General features: G+C 46.9%; 1 protein-coding gene across 1 annotated transcript in view; it reads left to right on the top strand.

Moving 5' to 3' along the window:
• LOC143501263 (guanine nucleotide exchange factor VAV2-like) overlaps positions 1 to 18,842 on the top strand; it is a 53,308-nt gene that overhangs the window by 24,671 nt on the left and 9,795 nt on the right. The window contains exons 7-11 of the mRNA XM_076994882.1: positions 373 to 474; positions 1,853 to 1,921; positions 2,142 to 2,242; positions 8,456 to 8,555; positions 16,428 to 16,523. Coding sequence (XP_076850997.1) covers positions 373 to 474; positions 1,853 to 1,921; positions 2,142 to 2,242; positions 8,456 to 8,555; positions 16,428 to 16,523 — 468 coding nt within the window. The remainder of the gene's footprint in view (positions 1 to 372; positions 475 to 1,852; positions 1,922 to 2,141; positions 2,243 to 8,455; positions 8,556 to 16,427; positions 16,524 to 18,842) is intronic.

The raw sequence follows: 18,842 nt of genomic DNA on the forward strand, positions 1-18,842 counted from the left end.
TAGCGCTGGACGTTTGTGCTACGGGACTTCACTGTAGCGCTGGACGTTTGTGCTACGGGACTTCACTGTAGCGCTGGACGTTTGTGCTACGGGACTTCACTGTAGCGCTGGACGTTTGTGCTACAGGACTTCACTGTAGCGCTGGACGTTTGTGCTACAGGACTTCACTGTAGCGCTGGACGTTTGAGCTACAGGACTTCACTGTAGCGCTGGACGTTTGTGTTACGGGACTTCACTGTAGCGCTGGACGTTTGTGCTACAGGACTTCACTGTAGCGCTGGACGTTTGTGCTACAGGACTTCACTGTAGCGCTGGACGTTTGTGCTACAGGACTTCACTGTAGCGCGTGTGTGCTTGCTGTCTCCACCACAGAAAACGGGCACGATGACTGAGGATGACAAGAGAACCTGCTGCCTGGTGGAAATTCAGCAGACTGAAACCAAGTACTACAAGACACTGGAAGACATTGAGAAGGTGAGTGGGTGTGGCCAGTGAAATTGAGTGGGTGTGGCCAGTGAATGTGAGTGGGTGTGGCCAGTGAATGTGAGTGGGTGTGCCCAGTGAATGTGAGTGGTTGTGGCCAGTGACAGTGAGTGGGTGGGGCCAGTGAAGGTGAGTGGGTGGGGCCAGTGAAGGTGAGTGGGTGGGGCCAGTACGGCCAGTACGGAGGGCCCAGGAGGAGGGTGAGGTTGCCCGTGACCTTGAGAAGGGAGATGGGATGTAGGGGGCAGCTGATTAGAGGAGGGGAGGCGGAGTTATCAGCATGTTATCAGATGTCACAGGTAGTGTAAGAAGAACAGGTACACCTGCAACACCTGCGACACAACGTCAGTGCTGGAGAGATTTAGGGGGGAGGGGCTAGAGGAGAGAGAGAGAGGGAGAGAGAGAGGAGAGAGAGAGAGAGAGAGAGAGAGAGAGAGAGAGAGAGAGAGAGAGAGAGGGAGAGAGAGAGGGAGAGAAACATTGAGTAACACCTCTCCTTTGTGTGGCCCACTGGAAAAATGTCCGATCTCAGGTTAATGAGAGAATACAGATGTCCCTTCAGCAAATCAATAGTATTGGCAGAGGAACAGAGTGAGTCCACTGGGTAGAACTCTTATGCAGCCTTGGACACATGTGTACGTGAAACACACGCACCTTTAATTGAACACACACTACATCTGTCAGCATGTGTTCACTAAACCCTCCTTCCTCACTCTTGTAGTCTGCGATTTGTCTTACTTTTTTACCATTCACTCTTGCATACACACACACACACACACACACACACACACACACACACACACACACACACACACACACACACACACACACAGCCATGTTTCTAACACTATCCCAGTCTCAGTCGTGCACTTTGCTTACATACCAAGCAAACTAGTGCTCTTAATGGATCCATGAAGCCTGTGCGGGTTCGATTCACACGCTAGCGTGTCGATGCCTCTCTGACGTGCCCTTTACTCATTACATTTCAATTGAGATAAATGATGCAGAGAGTCTGTCATGGTTGTTCAGGCCTCGGGCGGCTCAGCAAATCCATGGCAATTCTGTTTAAAGAACGCCTTGTTTTCTGGTGGTCAAAGCCATTTGATTCGGTGGAGAGTGCTGAAAGAAGCTGTAGAGGGTTGGATCAGCTTAGGAAGTGTGGATACAGCAGGACGATATGAGGGCCGTCTGACTGCACCTGTCTGTCTGCACCTGTCTGTCTGCTTCTCTATGCACTGAATGGGATTCCCCTCGCACTAACGGTGTGTTCAACTGGAGCGAGCTGCTTTGCTCTCTCTCACACGCACGCCGTGAGAAAGTCACTCTTCAGGATTCATATACATACTGACCTGCATTTTTGTTATTGTAGAATTATATGATTCCCCTCAAGCAAGTGTTGAACCCACAGGAGATGGAAGCCGTCTTTGTAAATCTAGAGGTAGGTCCTCTCTGATTATTGATGAATGACAATAGTGTATTTTTGTATTTTGTTCCACGTCTGCTTTCGTGCGTGCACTTTTTCATCTTTCCACTTCATGCTGCGTATTAAAATAATTTTTACACCACCCACTTCTAGTCAGCTAGCTGCAGGTGTGGAGTAGGGCCCGATGTGGGAGTGATCTGTGGGAGTGATCTGTGGGCGTGCTGGTTTCCTGCAGGATATCATCAGGGTCCACTTCGCCCTGCTGAGAGCCATCGACCTGAACATGGTGAGTGGAGGCAGTGGATTGGGGAGGATCTTCCTAGAGTTCAAGGAAAGGTGAGTGGTGTGGTGTACATGGGTGGAGTGGGCGGGGGTGCGGGTGGATGTGTGAAAGGGGAGTGGGTGGAGGAGCAGATGTAGCAGCAGTTGGTGCAGGAGAAAGAGGGGGGTCAGATGTTCTGTTCATCCTGTTGCCCCTGTGCCCGGCTGTGTTGCCCCTGCGCCCGGCTGTGTTGCCCTTGGGCCCGGCTGTGTTGCCCCTGCGCCCGGCTGTGTTGCCCCAGCGCCCGGCTGTGTTGCCCCTGTGCCCGGCTGTGTTGCCCCAGCGCCCGGCTGTGTTGCCCCTGTGCCCGGCTGTGTTGCCCCAGCGCCCGGCTGTGTTGCCCCAGCGCCCGGCTATGTTGCCCCTGTGCCCGGCTGTGTTGCCCCTGCGCCCGGCTGTGTTGGGGTCATGCAGGTGTGTGTAACACACTCACGCTGGTGTGAGATGTATGATGATGAGAAGGTTTCTGACGGGCCTGCGTTGGACCAACAGGGCCAGTCATGCATAGTGCATACGGCCTCTCTGAACATGTAAACCAGCTACTGGTCATTAGCCAGAACCTGCTGCCGATTCAGCACACACACACGCACACACATACACACCCACACACACACACACACACACGCACACACATACACACCCACATACACACACACACACACACATGTGCCCACACATACACACACACACGCACGCATGGTGGATCTCGAGGGTTCTTTGAGCAATGTGGTGTGACTAAATGACGATCTCCGCAGGTAGCTGTCAGCTAATTCTCAGCACGCCTCACTATCTGCTCCGTGTCATCACTCTTTATTGCAGCTCTTTTGTGGCCCTCTCCGCTTGCCGTCCTGTGAAGTCCCGCTGTGCTCAGCACTATGGTGGTGTCGTTCCATCCGAGTGCCCCGGGGGGCAGCGGCCGGTCGGGACGCCCACGCCAGCCTCTCCTTCACATCTGTGGCGTATTAATCAGGCTGTGGTGGTGTCCACACTCCATATTCACGTATTCATGAGCTCAGGTGTAGCTGACGAGGTGCTGGCACATGACACTGCACCTGTTCTGACCTCCTCTCTCCCTCTCTCTCTCTCTCACTCTCTCTCTCTTCCTCTCTCTCTCTCTCTCTTTCTGTCTCTCACTCTCTCTTTGTCTCTCTCTCCCTTTCTCTCTTTCTGTCTCTCTCTCTTTCTCTCTCTCTCTCTCTCTCTCTCTCTCTGTCTCTCTCTCTCTTTCTGTCTCTCTCTCTCGGCTGTCTCCGCCCTTCATAGCATACGTATTTCTCCAACACGTGGAGTAGATCAGTTCAGAGGGTGGAGCAGGGCTGGGTGGTGCTGCTCTGTTGGCTGGTTGCAGGTGTAGCTCCTAGCCTGGTCCTACACATCCATCCTGGGTTCGTACACGGGGCCGCCGTACTCCCCGCACTGGTACAGCTGCACCGGAAAACCAGCGTAAATAACGTAGCGGGTCGTTATCTCACACCCCCACCCCAACGATGGCCTCCGTACCCCCTTCAGCGTGCGATCAAGGTCGCCGTCTGTCCCGCCGTCCTGCCTTTGACCCCTTATCTCTCGTGTCCTGACGGGTAAGGGGTGAAAGGGTTCTTCCCTCTCTGAGGCGGAGGGGATTAGCTCTCAGCTTTTGAAAGGGCGTTTTGCGGCGCGCGGCACAGCTGCAGGGTGAGGGTTTGGATGTGCGTGGTGGTGTGAAGAGCTCTCCGCCCCGCCGGGGTGAAGGCAGAGATAATCACAGGGTTGGCTCTCTTAATGATGGCACTGCCTGACAGCATCTCTCCGGAACGTTCCACTACATTCCAGCTCGTTTCTCTTTGAAGACATTTTCAGATACGGAGAGAACTGTTTCTGTCATGTGTGTGCCTGTCTGTGTGTGTGTGTGTGTGTGTGTGTGTGTTTGTGTTGTGTACGGACTTGTACACCAGCAAGAATGATCTGATTAGTCAGGATTTGTGGAGGGGCGTGTTCATCTTTTAAAATGTCTTTAGCTTTTTGGTGTGAGACACACAGGAGGAGCCAGCAGGTCCATTGTTTCCTGGTGTCGGTGTGAATGTGAAATTGGCTTATTAGAGAACTCTTAACTGGGCCCCGAAGGCTGCGTCCTGCTGAGTTACCGTGACAACACTGCCTCCCTTTGCCGACACACTTTTGTCTGCGTGACTTGCAGCCTGTGATGTGATCCAGCCGTGGGTGCGTGAGTTAACCCAGCACTTTGGCACGCCACAGAAACACTCAACACTCTCTCCCCTTCCCTCCCTCTCTCTCTCTCTCTCTCTCTCTCTCTCTCTCTCTCTCTCTCTCTCTCTGTCTCCTTCCTTCTTCCTCTGCCATTCAGCCTCTTTCTCCTATTCCTGCTCTGTGGTCTGTATGTGTGCTTGTGTCTATCTGTTTTCTCTCTCTCTCTCTCTCTCTCTCTCTCTCTCTCTCTCTCTCTCTCTCTCTCTCACTCTCTCTCACACACACACACACACACACACACACACACACACAGCAGACGTACTGTAGTCTTGCGTTCATGACCCATGCCCCACACTCCTTTCCCGCTACAAAGGATAAGAGGACGATCCTCTTGGAGAGGCAGCCATGTTTCCCCTCAAATACGAGGACTCTAAAAGTGTCTCTAAAAGGGTGCTCTAAAAACATTCACCCCTGCTGTGCCAAACATCTGCACACGACAGAACGGTAATCCTGAAATGTGGTATTAGGAATAACCCAGCAGTGACTCCGGTCGCTCAGACGTTCCGTTAGCGTGGCAGGGCCCCGCCCGTCTTGGCCATTCTGATTGGCATGTTGCTCTGTCTCGTCCTGAAGTGCGTGCTTCTACGCCTTTCTGCCTCACAATGGGGGCCGTGGCCAGGGGACCCGCCCCACCCCCACACCCCACACCCGCCACCCCCACACCCCACACCCGCCCCTCCACCACACACCCGCCCCGCCGCGCCACAGACTTTAATTAATTTTGTTATCTGCTCTTGTAAGTCGCAGTGACCTTTAGCGACGGTGCTTTATGCAGAATGAAGTGAATGAGAAGCTTTTGAGGCGGCCGTCTGGCTGAACGGCGGAGGGGAAATGCCAGTGTGTATTTATAAAAGTGCTCGTGCTCAGAGAGAGGGAGGAAGAGGAGTGGTGGGAGGAAGAGGAGTGGCGGGAGAGAGCGCTGTGCCGTTGCAGCTCGGAGTCGGCCGGTGCAGGAGTTGGGAAAGGTCATCGTGCGCTCCAGCGAGATTTACACAGTGGAGTGGAGCCGTAGAGCAGGTGGGCGGAGCTCCCCGGGGGCGCGGGGCGCTGACAGGACATGGGCGGACTCACTCCGGGTCTCCACGTATGGCCACTCACTAGCTGTCTCTCCTGCAGAGAGACTCTTACCCCCAGAGAGACCCTTACCCCCAGAGAGACCCTTACCCCCCAGAGAGACCCTTACCCCCCAGAGAGACGCTTAACCCCCCAGAGAGACGCTTAACCCCCCAGAGAGACGCTTAACCCCCCAGAGAGACGCTTAACCCCCCAGAGAGACGCTTAACCCCCAGAGAGACGCTTGCACTTAACCCCAGAGAGACGCTTGCACTTAACCCCAGAGAGACGCTTGCACTTAACCCCAGAGAGACGCTTGCACTTAACCCCAGAGAGACGCTTACACTTAACCCCAGAGAGACATTTACCCCCCCAGAGAGACATTTACCCCCCCAGAGAGACACTTACCCCCAGAGAGACACTTACCCCCAACCCCAGAGAGACACTTACACTAAACCCCCAGAGAGACACTTAACCCCCAGATAGACAATGAGGGCTTAGGAGCATTGATGCCTGTTTGTTTTGTTTTTATTTTTCTGCACGTGGGTTAATGACTCGAACAAGTTGTCCCATAATGAGAAGCTAGAGCAGCTGGCACAGTCGCAGATGAGAGACGTGCATCTGTCTCTCGGCAGAGACAGCTTAAACCTGCCTGAGACCCTTTGGGCTTGGCTCATCACGGGGGGCGGGGTTTGATATAAACCCCACCCTCTCACCCCAGGTGTAGGTGGAGCAGCACTGCAGGGGGAGGAGTCTGTAGTACAGGCTCCGTACAGGTGTGCTAGTGGCCAACTGATGCTCACAGCCATTCAGTCTTTTCTGATTGCGTGAACACACATAATTAATACGTGAATTGTCTTCATTATCCACCATATGTGGCTTGTATTCAGCAGGTGAAAGAGATCTGCAGTGTCATTACCTTGATCTTCTAGAGCAGCTGTTTATTAAAATTTTAATTCTTTGGCATTAGCACATACACACCTAGCACACCTCGTTGGACCTGAACCAAGGCTGCTTTAAGGCTGTTGAGGGCGATGAAGACTGCAGGGAGATGAAGGCTGTCTGCTTTACAGCTCCGCTGCTTGTGTGCACTAGTGACTAATTGAATTAACAATATTCAAGTATCCACCATTACACCATTATAACGTGTCTAAATTGGCCGTCATTGTTGTGCTGCTGGGCGGTAGTGGTGTAATGGCTCTTTAAGGTGACCGTCACTGGACGCTGGGTTCATGAGACAGCCGTAATGTCCCTGTTTGCCAGAGTGTCCTTGGACATCAGGCCCGTGAGGTGTGTTGAGTGGTGCCCATGGGGTGAAGACGTGCTGACTCCCGCACTTACACCAGGGGCCTTTCTGAGGTGAACACCGTAAAATCCTCCCCAGTATCTCTCCGACTCCAAGCTTGGATCTCGGCAACAACATCCCAGCTAGCACTCTCTCTGTCTGTCTGCCTGTCTGTCTGTCTGTCTCTCTCTCTCCCTCACACACACACACACGCTCTCTGGCAAACTGCTGTATGATCCATTCTACATATTTGATCTGAAAATTGGCTCATATAAAGAAGACCTTCATGTTCAATTATGTCCGTGACATCTGTTATTAGAGTTAATTCCTGACACCTGCCCTCTGCGCGTTGAGCCACGCTGCTGAACGCACCTCACAGCTCCTCCGCGAAACAGCTCTCCCATTAATCTTCATCGTTCTTCCTCCTCAAGGAGCCGAGCCGTCTCTCTCGTGCCCCATCAGCGCTTAATCAGGCCTGCTTAGCCTGGGGGCACGGAGACCAGCGCAGGGAACCAAGCAATGGGGAAGCCCCATTAGCCTAGCACCACCCAGGCACCGCCTCGACGCACGAGCTCCCGTCCAATAGCGTCGAAGCAGAGGGAGGGAAGAATGTCTAGTCTGTTCTGTCACAGCGTGGATGATTGAATCCGGCCTGTTTGAATCCATGTGCTCACTGTGGCCCAATGGGAAGGGTTCTGTGTATATCTGCCCAATGAGAAGGGTTCTGTGTATATCTGCCCAATGGGCAGGACTCTGTATATCTGCCCAATGAGAAGGACTTTATGTATATCTGCTCAGAAGCTCAGTTATTTTTTTAATTCATTTATTTCTTTGTCTCTAAAGTCTTGATTAATTTCGGGTTTTTAAATCAGAATCGTCTAGCTGTCTCCTTATTTCTTGCTTGCGAACATTCCACCATGTCTAATACCTAATAACAATAATAAAGGCTGTTCTGGCACGGTAGAGCTGACGGGACCCTCTTAGACTCCATGGCTCGGTCTCCCGTTCTGATCTTGGCAGGACGGGCTCACGTGACCCTGCTAGCCCACAGTGAGGATCCGAGCAAGACCGTGATTAAGGGGCACTACTGCCAGACCTGTCCGGGCATCTTACGGTTGCCATCCATGCCAGCGTCCTACTTTAATCAGAGGCGGCAATCTGTGTCACGCACGGTGCCCTCCTCCGTGTGGAGTTGCTTTGAACTACTTCCATTCCCAGCTTATCTGTGTCGTGAGATCTCATGAATGTGCATCCGATATTCTCAGTAGCACAAATTAGGTTTAGAAGAGAGCTTTACAAGATTGTGTTTGCATTAGACCAACTAGATCTAATGAAAAGGCTTTCTGGTGCTAAGCTTGAACTGCCATGAACTCATATGAGCGTAAATGTTGTAACATCCTTACTTAATAGGCCTTTATTTATCAGTAATAGAGCAATGTCCTTTTAATAATGTGTTCAGTCAGTACAGCTTTTGACCTTTACAGACGAAGGTGTGAAATAGTGATGTAATGCTTTAAGTGCTTTGTTAAGCTACATGCTAAAATGGGAGCGTGGAGGGCATTAGCGTGCTGTCTGGTACCCAGGGCGGAAACCGAGTGGTCGTGCTGCTCGTGTTGACCTTTAACAGCCTCACTGTCCTCTCTAGGTTGCTGATCTACGGTCAGTACTGCAGTCACATGGAGCATGCTCAGAAGACCCTGGACGAGCTGATCGCCATCCGGGAGGAGGTGAAGACTAAAGTGGAGGTGAGCGGGCCTCGGCACCTCCTACCCACCTCCTTCTCCTCCCGTCAAGTTCATTAGTCTAATGGGCTCAGCGGGGACGCGTCGAGGCTCCTATCGGTAAATCAGCTGTGCTGGTATGTTGCAGTAGAGGCAGTCCGAGATTTCGACCTAATCAGGTTTCTGCGGTGAAGCCTTATTGACTTTAGAATGGTATAGTCTGATAGTGACTTTAGAATGGTGTTGTCTGATAGTGACTTTACAATAGTATTGTCTGATAGTGACTTTACAATGGTATTGTCTGATAGTGACTTTACAATAGTATTGTCTGATATTGACTTTAGAATGGTGTTGTCTGATAATGACTTTAGAATGGTATAGTCTGATAGTGACTTTAGAATGTTGTTGTCTGATAGTGACTTTAGAATGGTGTTGTCTGATAGTGACTTTACAATGGTATTGTCTGATAGTGACTTTACAATAGTATTGTCTGATATTGACTTTAGAATGGTGTCTGATAGTGACTTTAGAATGGTGTTGTCTGATAGTGACTTTAGAATGGTGTTGTCTGATAGTGACTTTAGAATGGTGTTGTCTGATATTGACTTTAGAATGGTGTTGTCTGATAGTGACTTTAGAATGGTGTTGTCTGATAGTGACTTTAGCATGGTGTTGACTGATAGTGACTTTAGAATGGTGTTGTCTGATAGTGACTTTAGAATGGTGTTGTCTGATAGTGACTTTAGAATGGTGTTGTCTGATAGTGACTTTACAATAATGTTGTCTGATATTGACTATAGAATGGTCCTGTCTGATATTGAATTTAGAATGGTGTTGTCTGATATTGAATTTAGAATGGTGTTGTCTGATAGTTACTTTAGAATGGTGTTGCCTGATAGTGACTTTAGAATGGTGTTGCCTGATAGTTACTTTAGAATGGTGTTGTCTGATAGTTACTTTAGAATGGTGTTGTCTGATATTGAATTTAGAATGGTGCCTGATAGTGACTTTAGAATGGTGTTGTCTGATAGTGACTTTAGAATGGTACTGTCTGATAGTTACTTTAGAATGGTACTGTCTGATATTGATTTTAGAATGGTGTCTGATATTGATTTTAGAATGGTGTCTGATAGTGACTTTAGAATGGTGCTGCCTGATAGTTACTTTAGAATGGTGCTGCCTGATAGTTACTTTAGAATGGTGTTGCCTGATAGTGACTTTAGAATGGTGTTCTGATAGTGACTTTAGAATGGTGTTGTCTGATAGTGACTTTAGAATGGTACTGTCTGATAGTGACTTTAGAATGGTGTTGTCTGATAGTTACTTTAGAATGGTGTTGTCTGATAGTTACTTTAGAATGGTGTTGCCTGATAGTTACTTTAGAATGGTGTTGTCTGATAGTTACTTTAGAATGGTGTTGCCTGATAGTGACTTTAGAATGGTGTTGCCTGATAGTGACTTTAGAATGGTGTTGTCTGATAGTTACTTTAGAATGGTGTTGTCTGATATTGAATTTAGAATGGTGTCTGATAGTTACTTTAGAATGGTGTTGTCTGATAGTGACTTTAGAATGGTGTTGTCTGATAGTTACTTTAGAATGGTACTGTCTGATATTGAATTTAGAATGGTACTGTCTGATAGTGACTTTAGAATGGTGTTGTCTGATAGTGACTTTAGAATGGTGTTGTCTGATAGTGACTTTAGAATGGTGTTGCCTGATAGTTACTTTAGAATGGTGTTGTCTGATAGTTACTTTAGAATGGTGTTGTCTGATAGTGACTTTAGAATGGTGTTGTCTGATAGTTACTTTAGAATGGTACTGTCTGATATTGAATTTAGAATGGTACTGTCTGATAGTGACTTTAGAATGGTGTTGTCTGATAGTGACTTTAGAATGGTGTTGTCTGATAGTTACTTTAGAATGGTGTTGTCTGATAGTTACTTTAGAATGGTACTGTCTGATATTGAATTTAGAATGGTGTCTGATAGTGACTTTAGAATGGTGTTGTCTGATAGTGACTTTAGAATGGTGCCTGATAGTGACTTTAGAATGGTGTTGTCTGATAGTGACTTTAGAATGGTACTGTCTGATAGTGACTTTAGAATGGTACTGTCTGATATTGAATTTAGAATGGTGTCTGATAGTGACTTTAGAATGGTGTTGTCTGATAGTGACTTTAGAATGGTATTGTCTGATAGTGACTTTAGAATGGTATTGTCTGATAGTGACTTTAGAATGGTGTTGTCTGATATTGAATTTAGAATGGTGTCTGATAGTTACTTTAGAATGGTGTTGTCTGATAGTTACTTTAGAATGGTACTGTCTGATAGTTACTTTAGAATGGTACTGTCTGATAGTGACTTTAGAATGGTACTGTCTGATAGTGACTTTAGAATGGTGTTGTCTGATAGTGACTTTAGAATGGTGTTGTCTGATAGTGACTTTAGAATGGTGTTGTCTGATAGTGACTTTAGAATGGTGTTGTCTGATAGTTACTTTAGAATGGTACTGTCTGATATTGAATTTAGAATGGTGTCTGATAGTGACTTTAGAATGGTGTTGTCTGATAGTGACTTTAGAATGGTGCCTGATAGTGACTTTAGAATGGTACTGTCTGATAGTTACTTTAGAATGGTACTGTCTGATATTGAATTTAGAATGGTGTCTGATAGTGACTTTAGAATGGTGTTGTCTGATAGTGACTTTAGAATGGTATTGTCTGATAGTGACTTTAGAATGGTGTTGCCTGATAGTGACTTTAGAATGGTGTTGTCTGATAGTTACTTTAGAATGGTGTTGTCTGATAGTTACTTTAGAATGGTGTTGTCTGATAGTGACTTTAGAATGGTGTTGTCTGATAGTTACTTTAGAATGGTGTTGTCTGATAGTTACTTTAGAATGGTGTTGTCTGATATTGAATTTAGAATGGTGTCTGATAGTTACTTTAGAATGGTGTTGTCTGATAGTGACTTTAGAATGGTGTTGTCTGATAGTTACTTTAGAATGGTACTGTCTGATATTGAATTTAGAATGGTACTGTCTGATAGTGACTTTAGAATGGTGTTGTCTGATAGTGACTTTAGAATGGTGTTGTCTGATAGTTACTTTAGAATGGTGTTGTCTGATAGTTACTTTAGAATGGTACTGTCTGATATTGAATTTAGAATGGTGTCTGATAGTGACTTTAGAATGGTGTTGTCTGATAGTGACTTTAGAATGGTGCCTGATAGTGACTTTAGAATGGTGTTGTCTGATAGTGACTTTAGAATGGTACTGTCTGATAGTTACTTTAGAATGGTACTGTCTGATATTGAATTTAGAATGGTGTCTGATAGTGACTTTAGAATGGTGTTGTCTGATAGTGACTTTAGAATGGTATTGTCTGATAGTGACTTTAGAATGGTGTTGTCTGATATTGAATTTAGAATGGTGTCTGATAGTTACTTTAGAATGGTGTTGTCTGATAGTGACTTTAGAATGGTGTTGTCTGATAGTTACTTTAGAATGGTACTGTCTGATATTGAATTTAGAATGGTACTGTCTGATAGTGACTTTAGAATGGTGTTGTCTGATAGTGACTTTAGAATGGTGTTGTCTGATAGTGACTTTAGAATGGTGTTGTCTGATAGTTACTTTAGAATGGTACTGTCTGATAGTGACTTTAGAATGGTGTTGCCTGATAGTGACTTTAGAATGGTGTTGCCTGATAGTTACTTTAGAATGGTGTTGTCTGATAGTTACTTTAGAATGGTGTTGTCTGATAGTTACTTTAGAATGGTACTGTCTGATATTGAATTTAGAATGGTGTCTGATAGTGACTTTAGAATGGTGTTGTCTGATAGTGACTTTAGAATGGTGTTGTCTGATAGTGACTTTAGAATGGTGTTGTCTGATAGTGACTTTAGAATGGTGTTGCCTGATAGTTACTTTAGAATGGTGTTGTCTGATAGTTACTTTAGAATGGTGTTGTCTGATAGTGACTTTAGAATGGTGTTGTCTGATAGTTACTTTAGAATGGTACTGTCTGATATTGAATTTAGAATGGTACTGTCTGATAGTGACTTTAGAATGGTGTTGTCTGATAGTGACTTTAGAATGGTGTTGTCTGATAGTTACTTTAGAATGGTGTTGTCTGATAGTTACTTTAGAATGGTACTGTCTGATATTGAATTTAGAATGGTGTCTGATAGTGACTTTAGAATGGTGTTGTCTGATAGTGACTTTAGAATGGTGCCTGATAGTGACTTTAGAATGGTGTTGTCTGATAGTGACTTTAGAATGGTACTGTCTGATAGTGACTTTAGAATGGTACTGTCTGATATTGAATTTAGAATGGTGTCTGATAGTGACTTTAGAATGGTGTTGTCTGATAGTGACTTTAGAATGGTATTGTCTGATAGTGACTTTAGAATGGTATTGTCTGATAGTGACTTTAGAATGGTGTTGTCTGATATTGAATTTAGAATGGTGTCTGATAGTTACTTTAGAATGGTGTTGTCTGATAGTTACTTTAGAATGGTACTGTCTGATAGTTACTTTAGAATGGTACTGTCTGATAGTGACTTTAGAATGGTGTTGTCTGATAGTGACTTTAGAATGGTGTTGTCTGATAGTGACTTTAGAATGGTGTTGTCTGATAGTGACTTTAGAATGGTGTTGTCTGATAGTTACTTTAGAATGGTACTGTCTGATATTGAATTTAGAATGGTGTCTGATAGTGACTTTAGAATGGTGTTGTCTGATAGTGACTTTAGAATGGTGCCTGATAGTGACTTTAGAATGGTGTTGTCTGATAGTGACTTTAGAATGGTACTGTCTGATAGTTACTTTAGAATGGTACTGTCTGATATTGAATTTAGAATGGTGTCTGATAGTGACTTTAGAATGGTGTTGTCTGATAGTGACTTTAGAATGGTATTGTCTGATAGTGACTTTAGAATGGTGTTGCCTGATAGTGACTTTAGAATGGTGTTGTCTGATAGTTACTTTAGAATGGTGTTGTCTGATAGTTACTTTAGAATGGTGTTGTCTGATAGTGACTTTAGAATGGTGTTGTCTGATAGTTACTTTAGAATGGTGTTGTCTGATAGTTACTTTAGAATGGTGTTGTCTGATATTGAATTTAGAATGGTGTCTGATAGTTACTTTAGAATGGTGTTGTCTGATAGTGACTTTAGAATGGTGTTGTCTGATAGTTACTTTAGAATGGTACTGTCTGATATTGAATTTAGAATGGTACTGTCTGATAGTGACTTTAGAATGGTGTTGTCTGATAGTGACTTTAGAATGGTGTTGTCTGATAGTTACTTTAGAATGGTGTTGTCTGATAGTTACTTTAGAATGGTACTGTCTGATATTGAATTTAGAATGGTGTCTGATAGTGACTTTAGAATGGTGTTGTCTGATAGTGACTTTAGAATGGTGCCTGATAGTGACTTTAGAATGGTGTTGTCTGATAGTGACTTTAGAATGGTACTGTCTGATAGTTACTTTAGAATGGTACTGTCTGATATTGAATTTAGAATGGTGTCTGATAGTGACTTTAGAATGGTGTTGTCTGATAGTGACTTTAGAATGGTATTGTCTGATAGTGACTTTAGAATGGTGTTGTCTGATATTGAATTTAGAATGGTGTCTGATAGTTACTTTAGAATGGTGTTGTCTGATAGTGACTTTAGAATGGTGTTGTCTGATAGTTACTTTAGAATGGTACTGTCTGATATTGAATTTAGAATGGTACTGTCTGATAGTGACTTTAGAATGGTGTTGTCTGATAGTGACTTTAGAATGGTGTTGTCTGATAGTGACTTTAGAATGGTGTTGTCTGATAGTTACTTTAGAATGGTACTGTCTGATAGTGACTTTAGAATGGTGTTGCCTGATAGTGACTTTAGAATGGTGTTGCCTGATAGTTACTTTAGAATGGTGTTATCTGATAGTTACTTTAGAATGGTGTTGTCTGATAGTTACTTTAGAATGGTACTGTCTGATATTGAATTTAGAATGGTGTCTGATAGTGACTTTAGAATGGTGTTGTCTGATAGTGACTTTAGAATGGTGTTGCCTGATAGTTACTTTAGAAAGGTGTTGTCTGATAGTGACTTTAGCTTTCATATCTGGCTTCTCAAAATTCCCCTTTGACCTATTGCCTCACTGCCCAAGAAAAACTACTAAAGTGGAAACCCCATCTCCTTCCACACCTCCATCTCTCTGGGACTGCACACTCCACCTGGAACAGGGTTGCACCTCCCACTGACGTTTCTGGGACATTCACTCGTTTAAATTTGCAGTAGCGTTCAGGGAGAGCTAAACCAGAGTAGCACCGTTACGTCCCACGGACGGAGCAGACACGGCTATAAATACTCACTGGATTCGGGTGATGGGCGTGGCCATTAGGCCTATATTAGAGAGGATCCGTGTGGAGGAAGTAACAGAGAAGATTGCTGATAGCTACAGGTGAGGATAAGGCGGTCACCTGCCACATAAGGAGCGCTGCAGGTGAGGATAAGGTGGTCACCTGCCACATAAGGAGTGCTGCAGGTGAGGATAAGGTGGTCACCTGCCACATAAGGAGCGCTGCAGGTGAGGATAAGGTGGTCACCTGCCACATAAGGAGCGCTGCAGGTGAGGATAAGGTGGTCACCTGCCACATAAGGAGTGTTGCAGGTGAGGATAAGGCGGTCACCTGCCACATAAGGAGTGCTGCAGGTGGGGATAAGGCGGTCACCTGCCACATAAGGAGCGCTGCAGGTGGGGATAAGGTGGTCACCTGCCACATAATGAGTGCTGCAGGTGAGGATAAGGTGGTCACCTGCCACATAAGGAGCGCTGCAGGTGGTCAGTGGTGCGGTACTGAGCATGCTCACTGGGTGGAGTGGCTCTTACAACACGATTAAATTACAACATTGTTCAGGAAAAATGACACTGCCTCATAAACACTGTGATGAACTCCAGCTTATCTCTGTGCCAAATGCCAAATGTGTGTGTGTGTGTGTGTGTGTGTGTGTGTGTGTGTGTGTGTGTGTGTGTGTGTGTGTGTGTGTGGCTCATTAAGTTTATGAATGTGGTTATAAGATCTAATTTGTAACTGTGTTGAACTAAAAGAACAATGATCAATCTTTGCAGACTGATGCTTGAATGTGTGTTGTACAGGGCACTGGGAGTGGGTGCAGATGGGTGGAGAGGGTAAGAAGGGGTAGGAGAATGTTTGTGAGGGTAACAGAGGGTGGGAGAATGTGTGAGAGGGTCAGAGGGTGGTAGAATGTGGGAGAGGGTGGTAGAATGTGGGAGAGGGTGGTAGAATGTGTGAGAGGGTAGGAGAATGTGTGAGAGGGTAGGAGAATGTGTGAGAGGGTAGGAGAATGTGTGAGAGGGTAGGAGAATGTGTGAGAGGGTAGGAGAATGTGTGAGAGGGTAGGAGAATGTGGGAGAGGGTAGGAGAATGTGGGAGAGGGTAGAAGAATGTGTGAGAGGGTAGGAGAATGTGTGAGAGGGTAGGAGAATGTGTGAGAGGGTAGGAGAATGTGTGAGAGGGTAGGAGAATGTGTGAGAGGGTAGGAGAATGTGGGAGAGGGTAGGAGAATGTGGGAGAGGGTAGGAGAATGTGTGAGAGGGTAGGAGAATGTGTGAGAGGGTAGGAGAATGTGAGAGGGTAGGAGAATGTGAGAGGGTAGGAGAATGTGGGAGAGGGTAGGAGAATGTGTGAGAGGGTAGGAGAATGTGTGAGAGGGTCAGAGGGTGGTAGAATGTGGGAGAGGGTAGGAGAATGTGGGAGAGGGTAGGAGAATGTGGGAGAGGGTAGGAGAATGTGGGAGAGGGTAGGAGAATGTGGGAGAGGCCTTGTGCTTTATGTTCTCCAGGTGCTGCTTCTGAATGTCCTGTTGCTTGTCCTGCAGGAATGTACCATGAAGGTTCAGGAGGGGAAGTTCAAACTGCAGGATCTGCTGGTGGTTCCCATGCAGAGGGTCCTGAAATACCACCTACTGTTGAAGGTCAGTGTGAAGTAGCTCCAGGGGGATTCAGGAGGAGTAACTGGCTGATGATTGGATGAATGAATTGTTGTATTAATTGATTTGAAGTACTTACGTTTGTAGTAGATAGTAGACAAAAAGTTAATGTGGTAGTACCATTATTATCAAAGACAAAAAGCTGAATATGCAGCGAGTGTGAGTGTGTGTTTGTGTGAGTGTGTGAACCACAGCCTCAATTAAACATTCAGTTTCCCCAAAAAATGATAGTCTGATATGTGGATATGACTGTGATAGTCAAACCGAGCAGTAAAGTGTTGGTTATAAGGAAGAAACTGAAACCTCACAAATGAAACAAATGAAATTAAGTGTGTTTGCAACTGATTGAAATGAAAACCTGCACCCAGTGTCTCTTGGGTAAGAGACCCCACCCCTGTTCAATGAAGCATTAAAGACACACTCAGAGAGTACACACACACACACACACACACACACACACACACACACACACACACACACACACACACACACACTGTTCACTGGGTGCGTGTAAGAGGAAGACTGTCCCGCACAATCCGGGTCATGACTAATTCAGCTCACACGTGCATAATAAAGCAGGAAAGGCCAGGTCCTGGTGACAGGGGGTGGAGCTTAGAGGACGTGGTGTGTGTTTGTGATGGGTGGAGCTAGAGGGCGTGGTGTGTGTTTGGGAGGGGTGGAGCTAGAGGGCGTGGTGTGTGTTTGTGATGGGTGGAGCTAGAGGGCGTGGTGTGTGTTTGGGAGGGGTGGAGCTAGAGGGCGTGGTGTGTGTTTGTGATGGGTGGAGCTAGAGGACGTGGTGTGTGTTTGTGATGGGTGGAGCTAGAGGGCGTGGTGTGTGTTTGTGATGGGTGGAGCTAGAGGGCGTGGTGTGTGTTTGTGATGGGTGGAGCTAGAGGGCGTGGTGTGTGTTTGTGATGGGTGGAGCTAGAGGGCGTGGTGTGTGTTTGGGAGGGGTGGAGCTAGAGGGCGTGGTGTGTGTTTGTGATGGGTGGAGCTAGAGGACGTGGTGTGTGTTTGTGATGGGTGGAGCTAGAGGGCGTGGTGTGTGTTTGGGAGGGGTGGAGCTAGAGGGCGTGATGTGTGTTTGTGATGGGTGGAGCTAGAGGGCGTGGTGTGTGTTTGGGAGGTGGAACTAGAGGACGTGGAGTGTGTTTGTGATGGGTGGAGTTAGAGGACGTGGTGTGTGTTTGTGATGGGTGGAGCTAGAGGGAGTGGTGTGTGTTTGTGATGGGTGGAGCTAGAGGGCGTGGTGTGTGTTTGGGGGGTGGAGCTAGAGGGCGTGGTGTGTGTTTGGGAGGGGTGGAACTAGAGGGCGTGGTGTGTGTTTGGGAGGTGGAGCTAGAGGACGTGGAGTGTGTTTGTGATGGGTGGAGTTAGAGGGCGTGGTGTGTGTTTGTGATCGGTGAAGCTAGAGGACATGGTGTGTGTTTGGGGGGTGGAGCTAGAGGGCGTGGTGTGTGTTTGTGATGGGTGGAGTTAGAGGGCGTGGTGTGTCTTTGTGATGGGTGGAGCTAGAGGGCGTGGTGTGTGTTTGGGGGGTGGAGCTAGAGGGCGTGGTGTGTGTTTGGGGGGTGGAGCTAGAGGGCATGGAGTGTGTTTGTGACGGGTGGAGCTAGAGGGCGTGGTGTATGTTTGGTAGGGGTGGAGCTAGAGGGCGTGGTGTGTGTTTGTGATGGGTGGAGCTAGAGGGCGTGGAGTGTGTTTGTGATGGGTGGAGCTAGAGGGCGTGGTGTGTGTTTGTGATGGGTGGAGCTAGAGGGCGTGGAGTGTGTTTGTGATGGGTGGAACTAGAGGGCGTGGTGTGTGTTTGTGATGGGTGGAGCTAGAGGGCGTGGAGTGTGTTTGTGATGGGTGGAACTAGAGGGCGTGGTGTGTGTTTGTGATGGGTGGAGCTAGAGGGCGTGGAGTGTGTTTGTGATGGGTGGAGCTAGAGGGAGTGGTGTGTGTTTGTGATGGGTGGAGCTAGAGGGAGTGGTGTGTGTTTGTGATGGGTGGAGCTAGAGGGCGTGGTGTGTTTGTGATGGGTGGAGCTAGAGGGCGTGGTGTGTGTTTGGGAGGGGTGGAGCTAGAGGGCGTGGTGTGTGTTTGTGATGGGTGGAGCTAGAGGGCGTGGTGTGTGTTTGTGATGGGTGGAGCTAGAGGGCGTGGTGTATGTTTGGTAGGGGTGGAGCTAGAGGGCGTGGTGTGTGTTTGTGATGGGTGGAGCTAGAGGGCGTGGTGTATGTTTGGTAGGGGTGGAGCTAGAGGGCGTGGTGTGTGTTTGGGGGGTGGAGCTAGAGGGCGTGGTGTGTGTTTGTGACG

This window comes from Brachyhypopomus gauderio, unplaced genomic scaffold (genome assembly GCF_052324685.1).
Source record: "Brachyhypopomus gauderio isolate BG-103 unplaced genomic scaffold, BGAUD_0.2 sc167, whole genome shotgun sequence".
NCBI classification, from domain to species: Eukaryota; Metazoa; Chordata; class Actinopteri; order Gymnotiformes; family Hypopomidae; genus Brachyhypopomus; species Brachyhypopomus gauderio.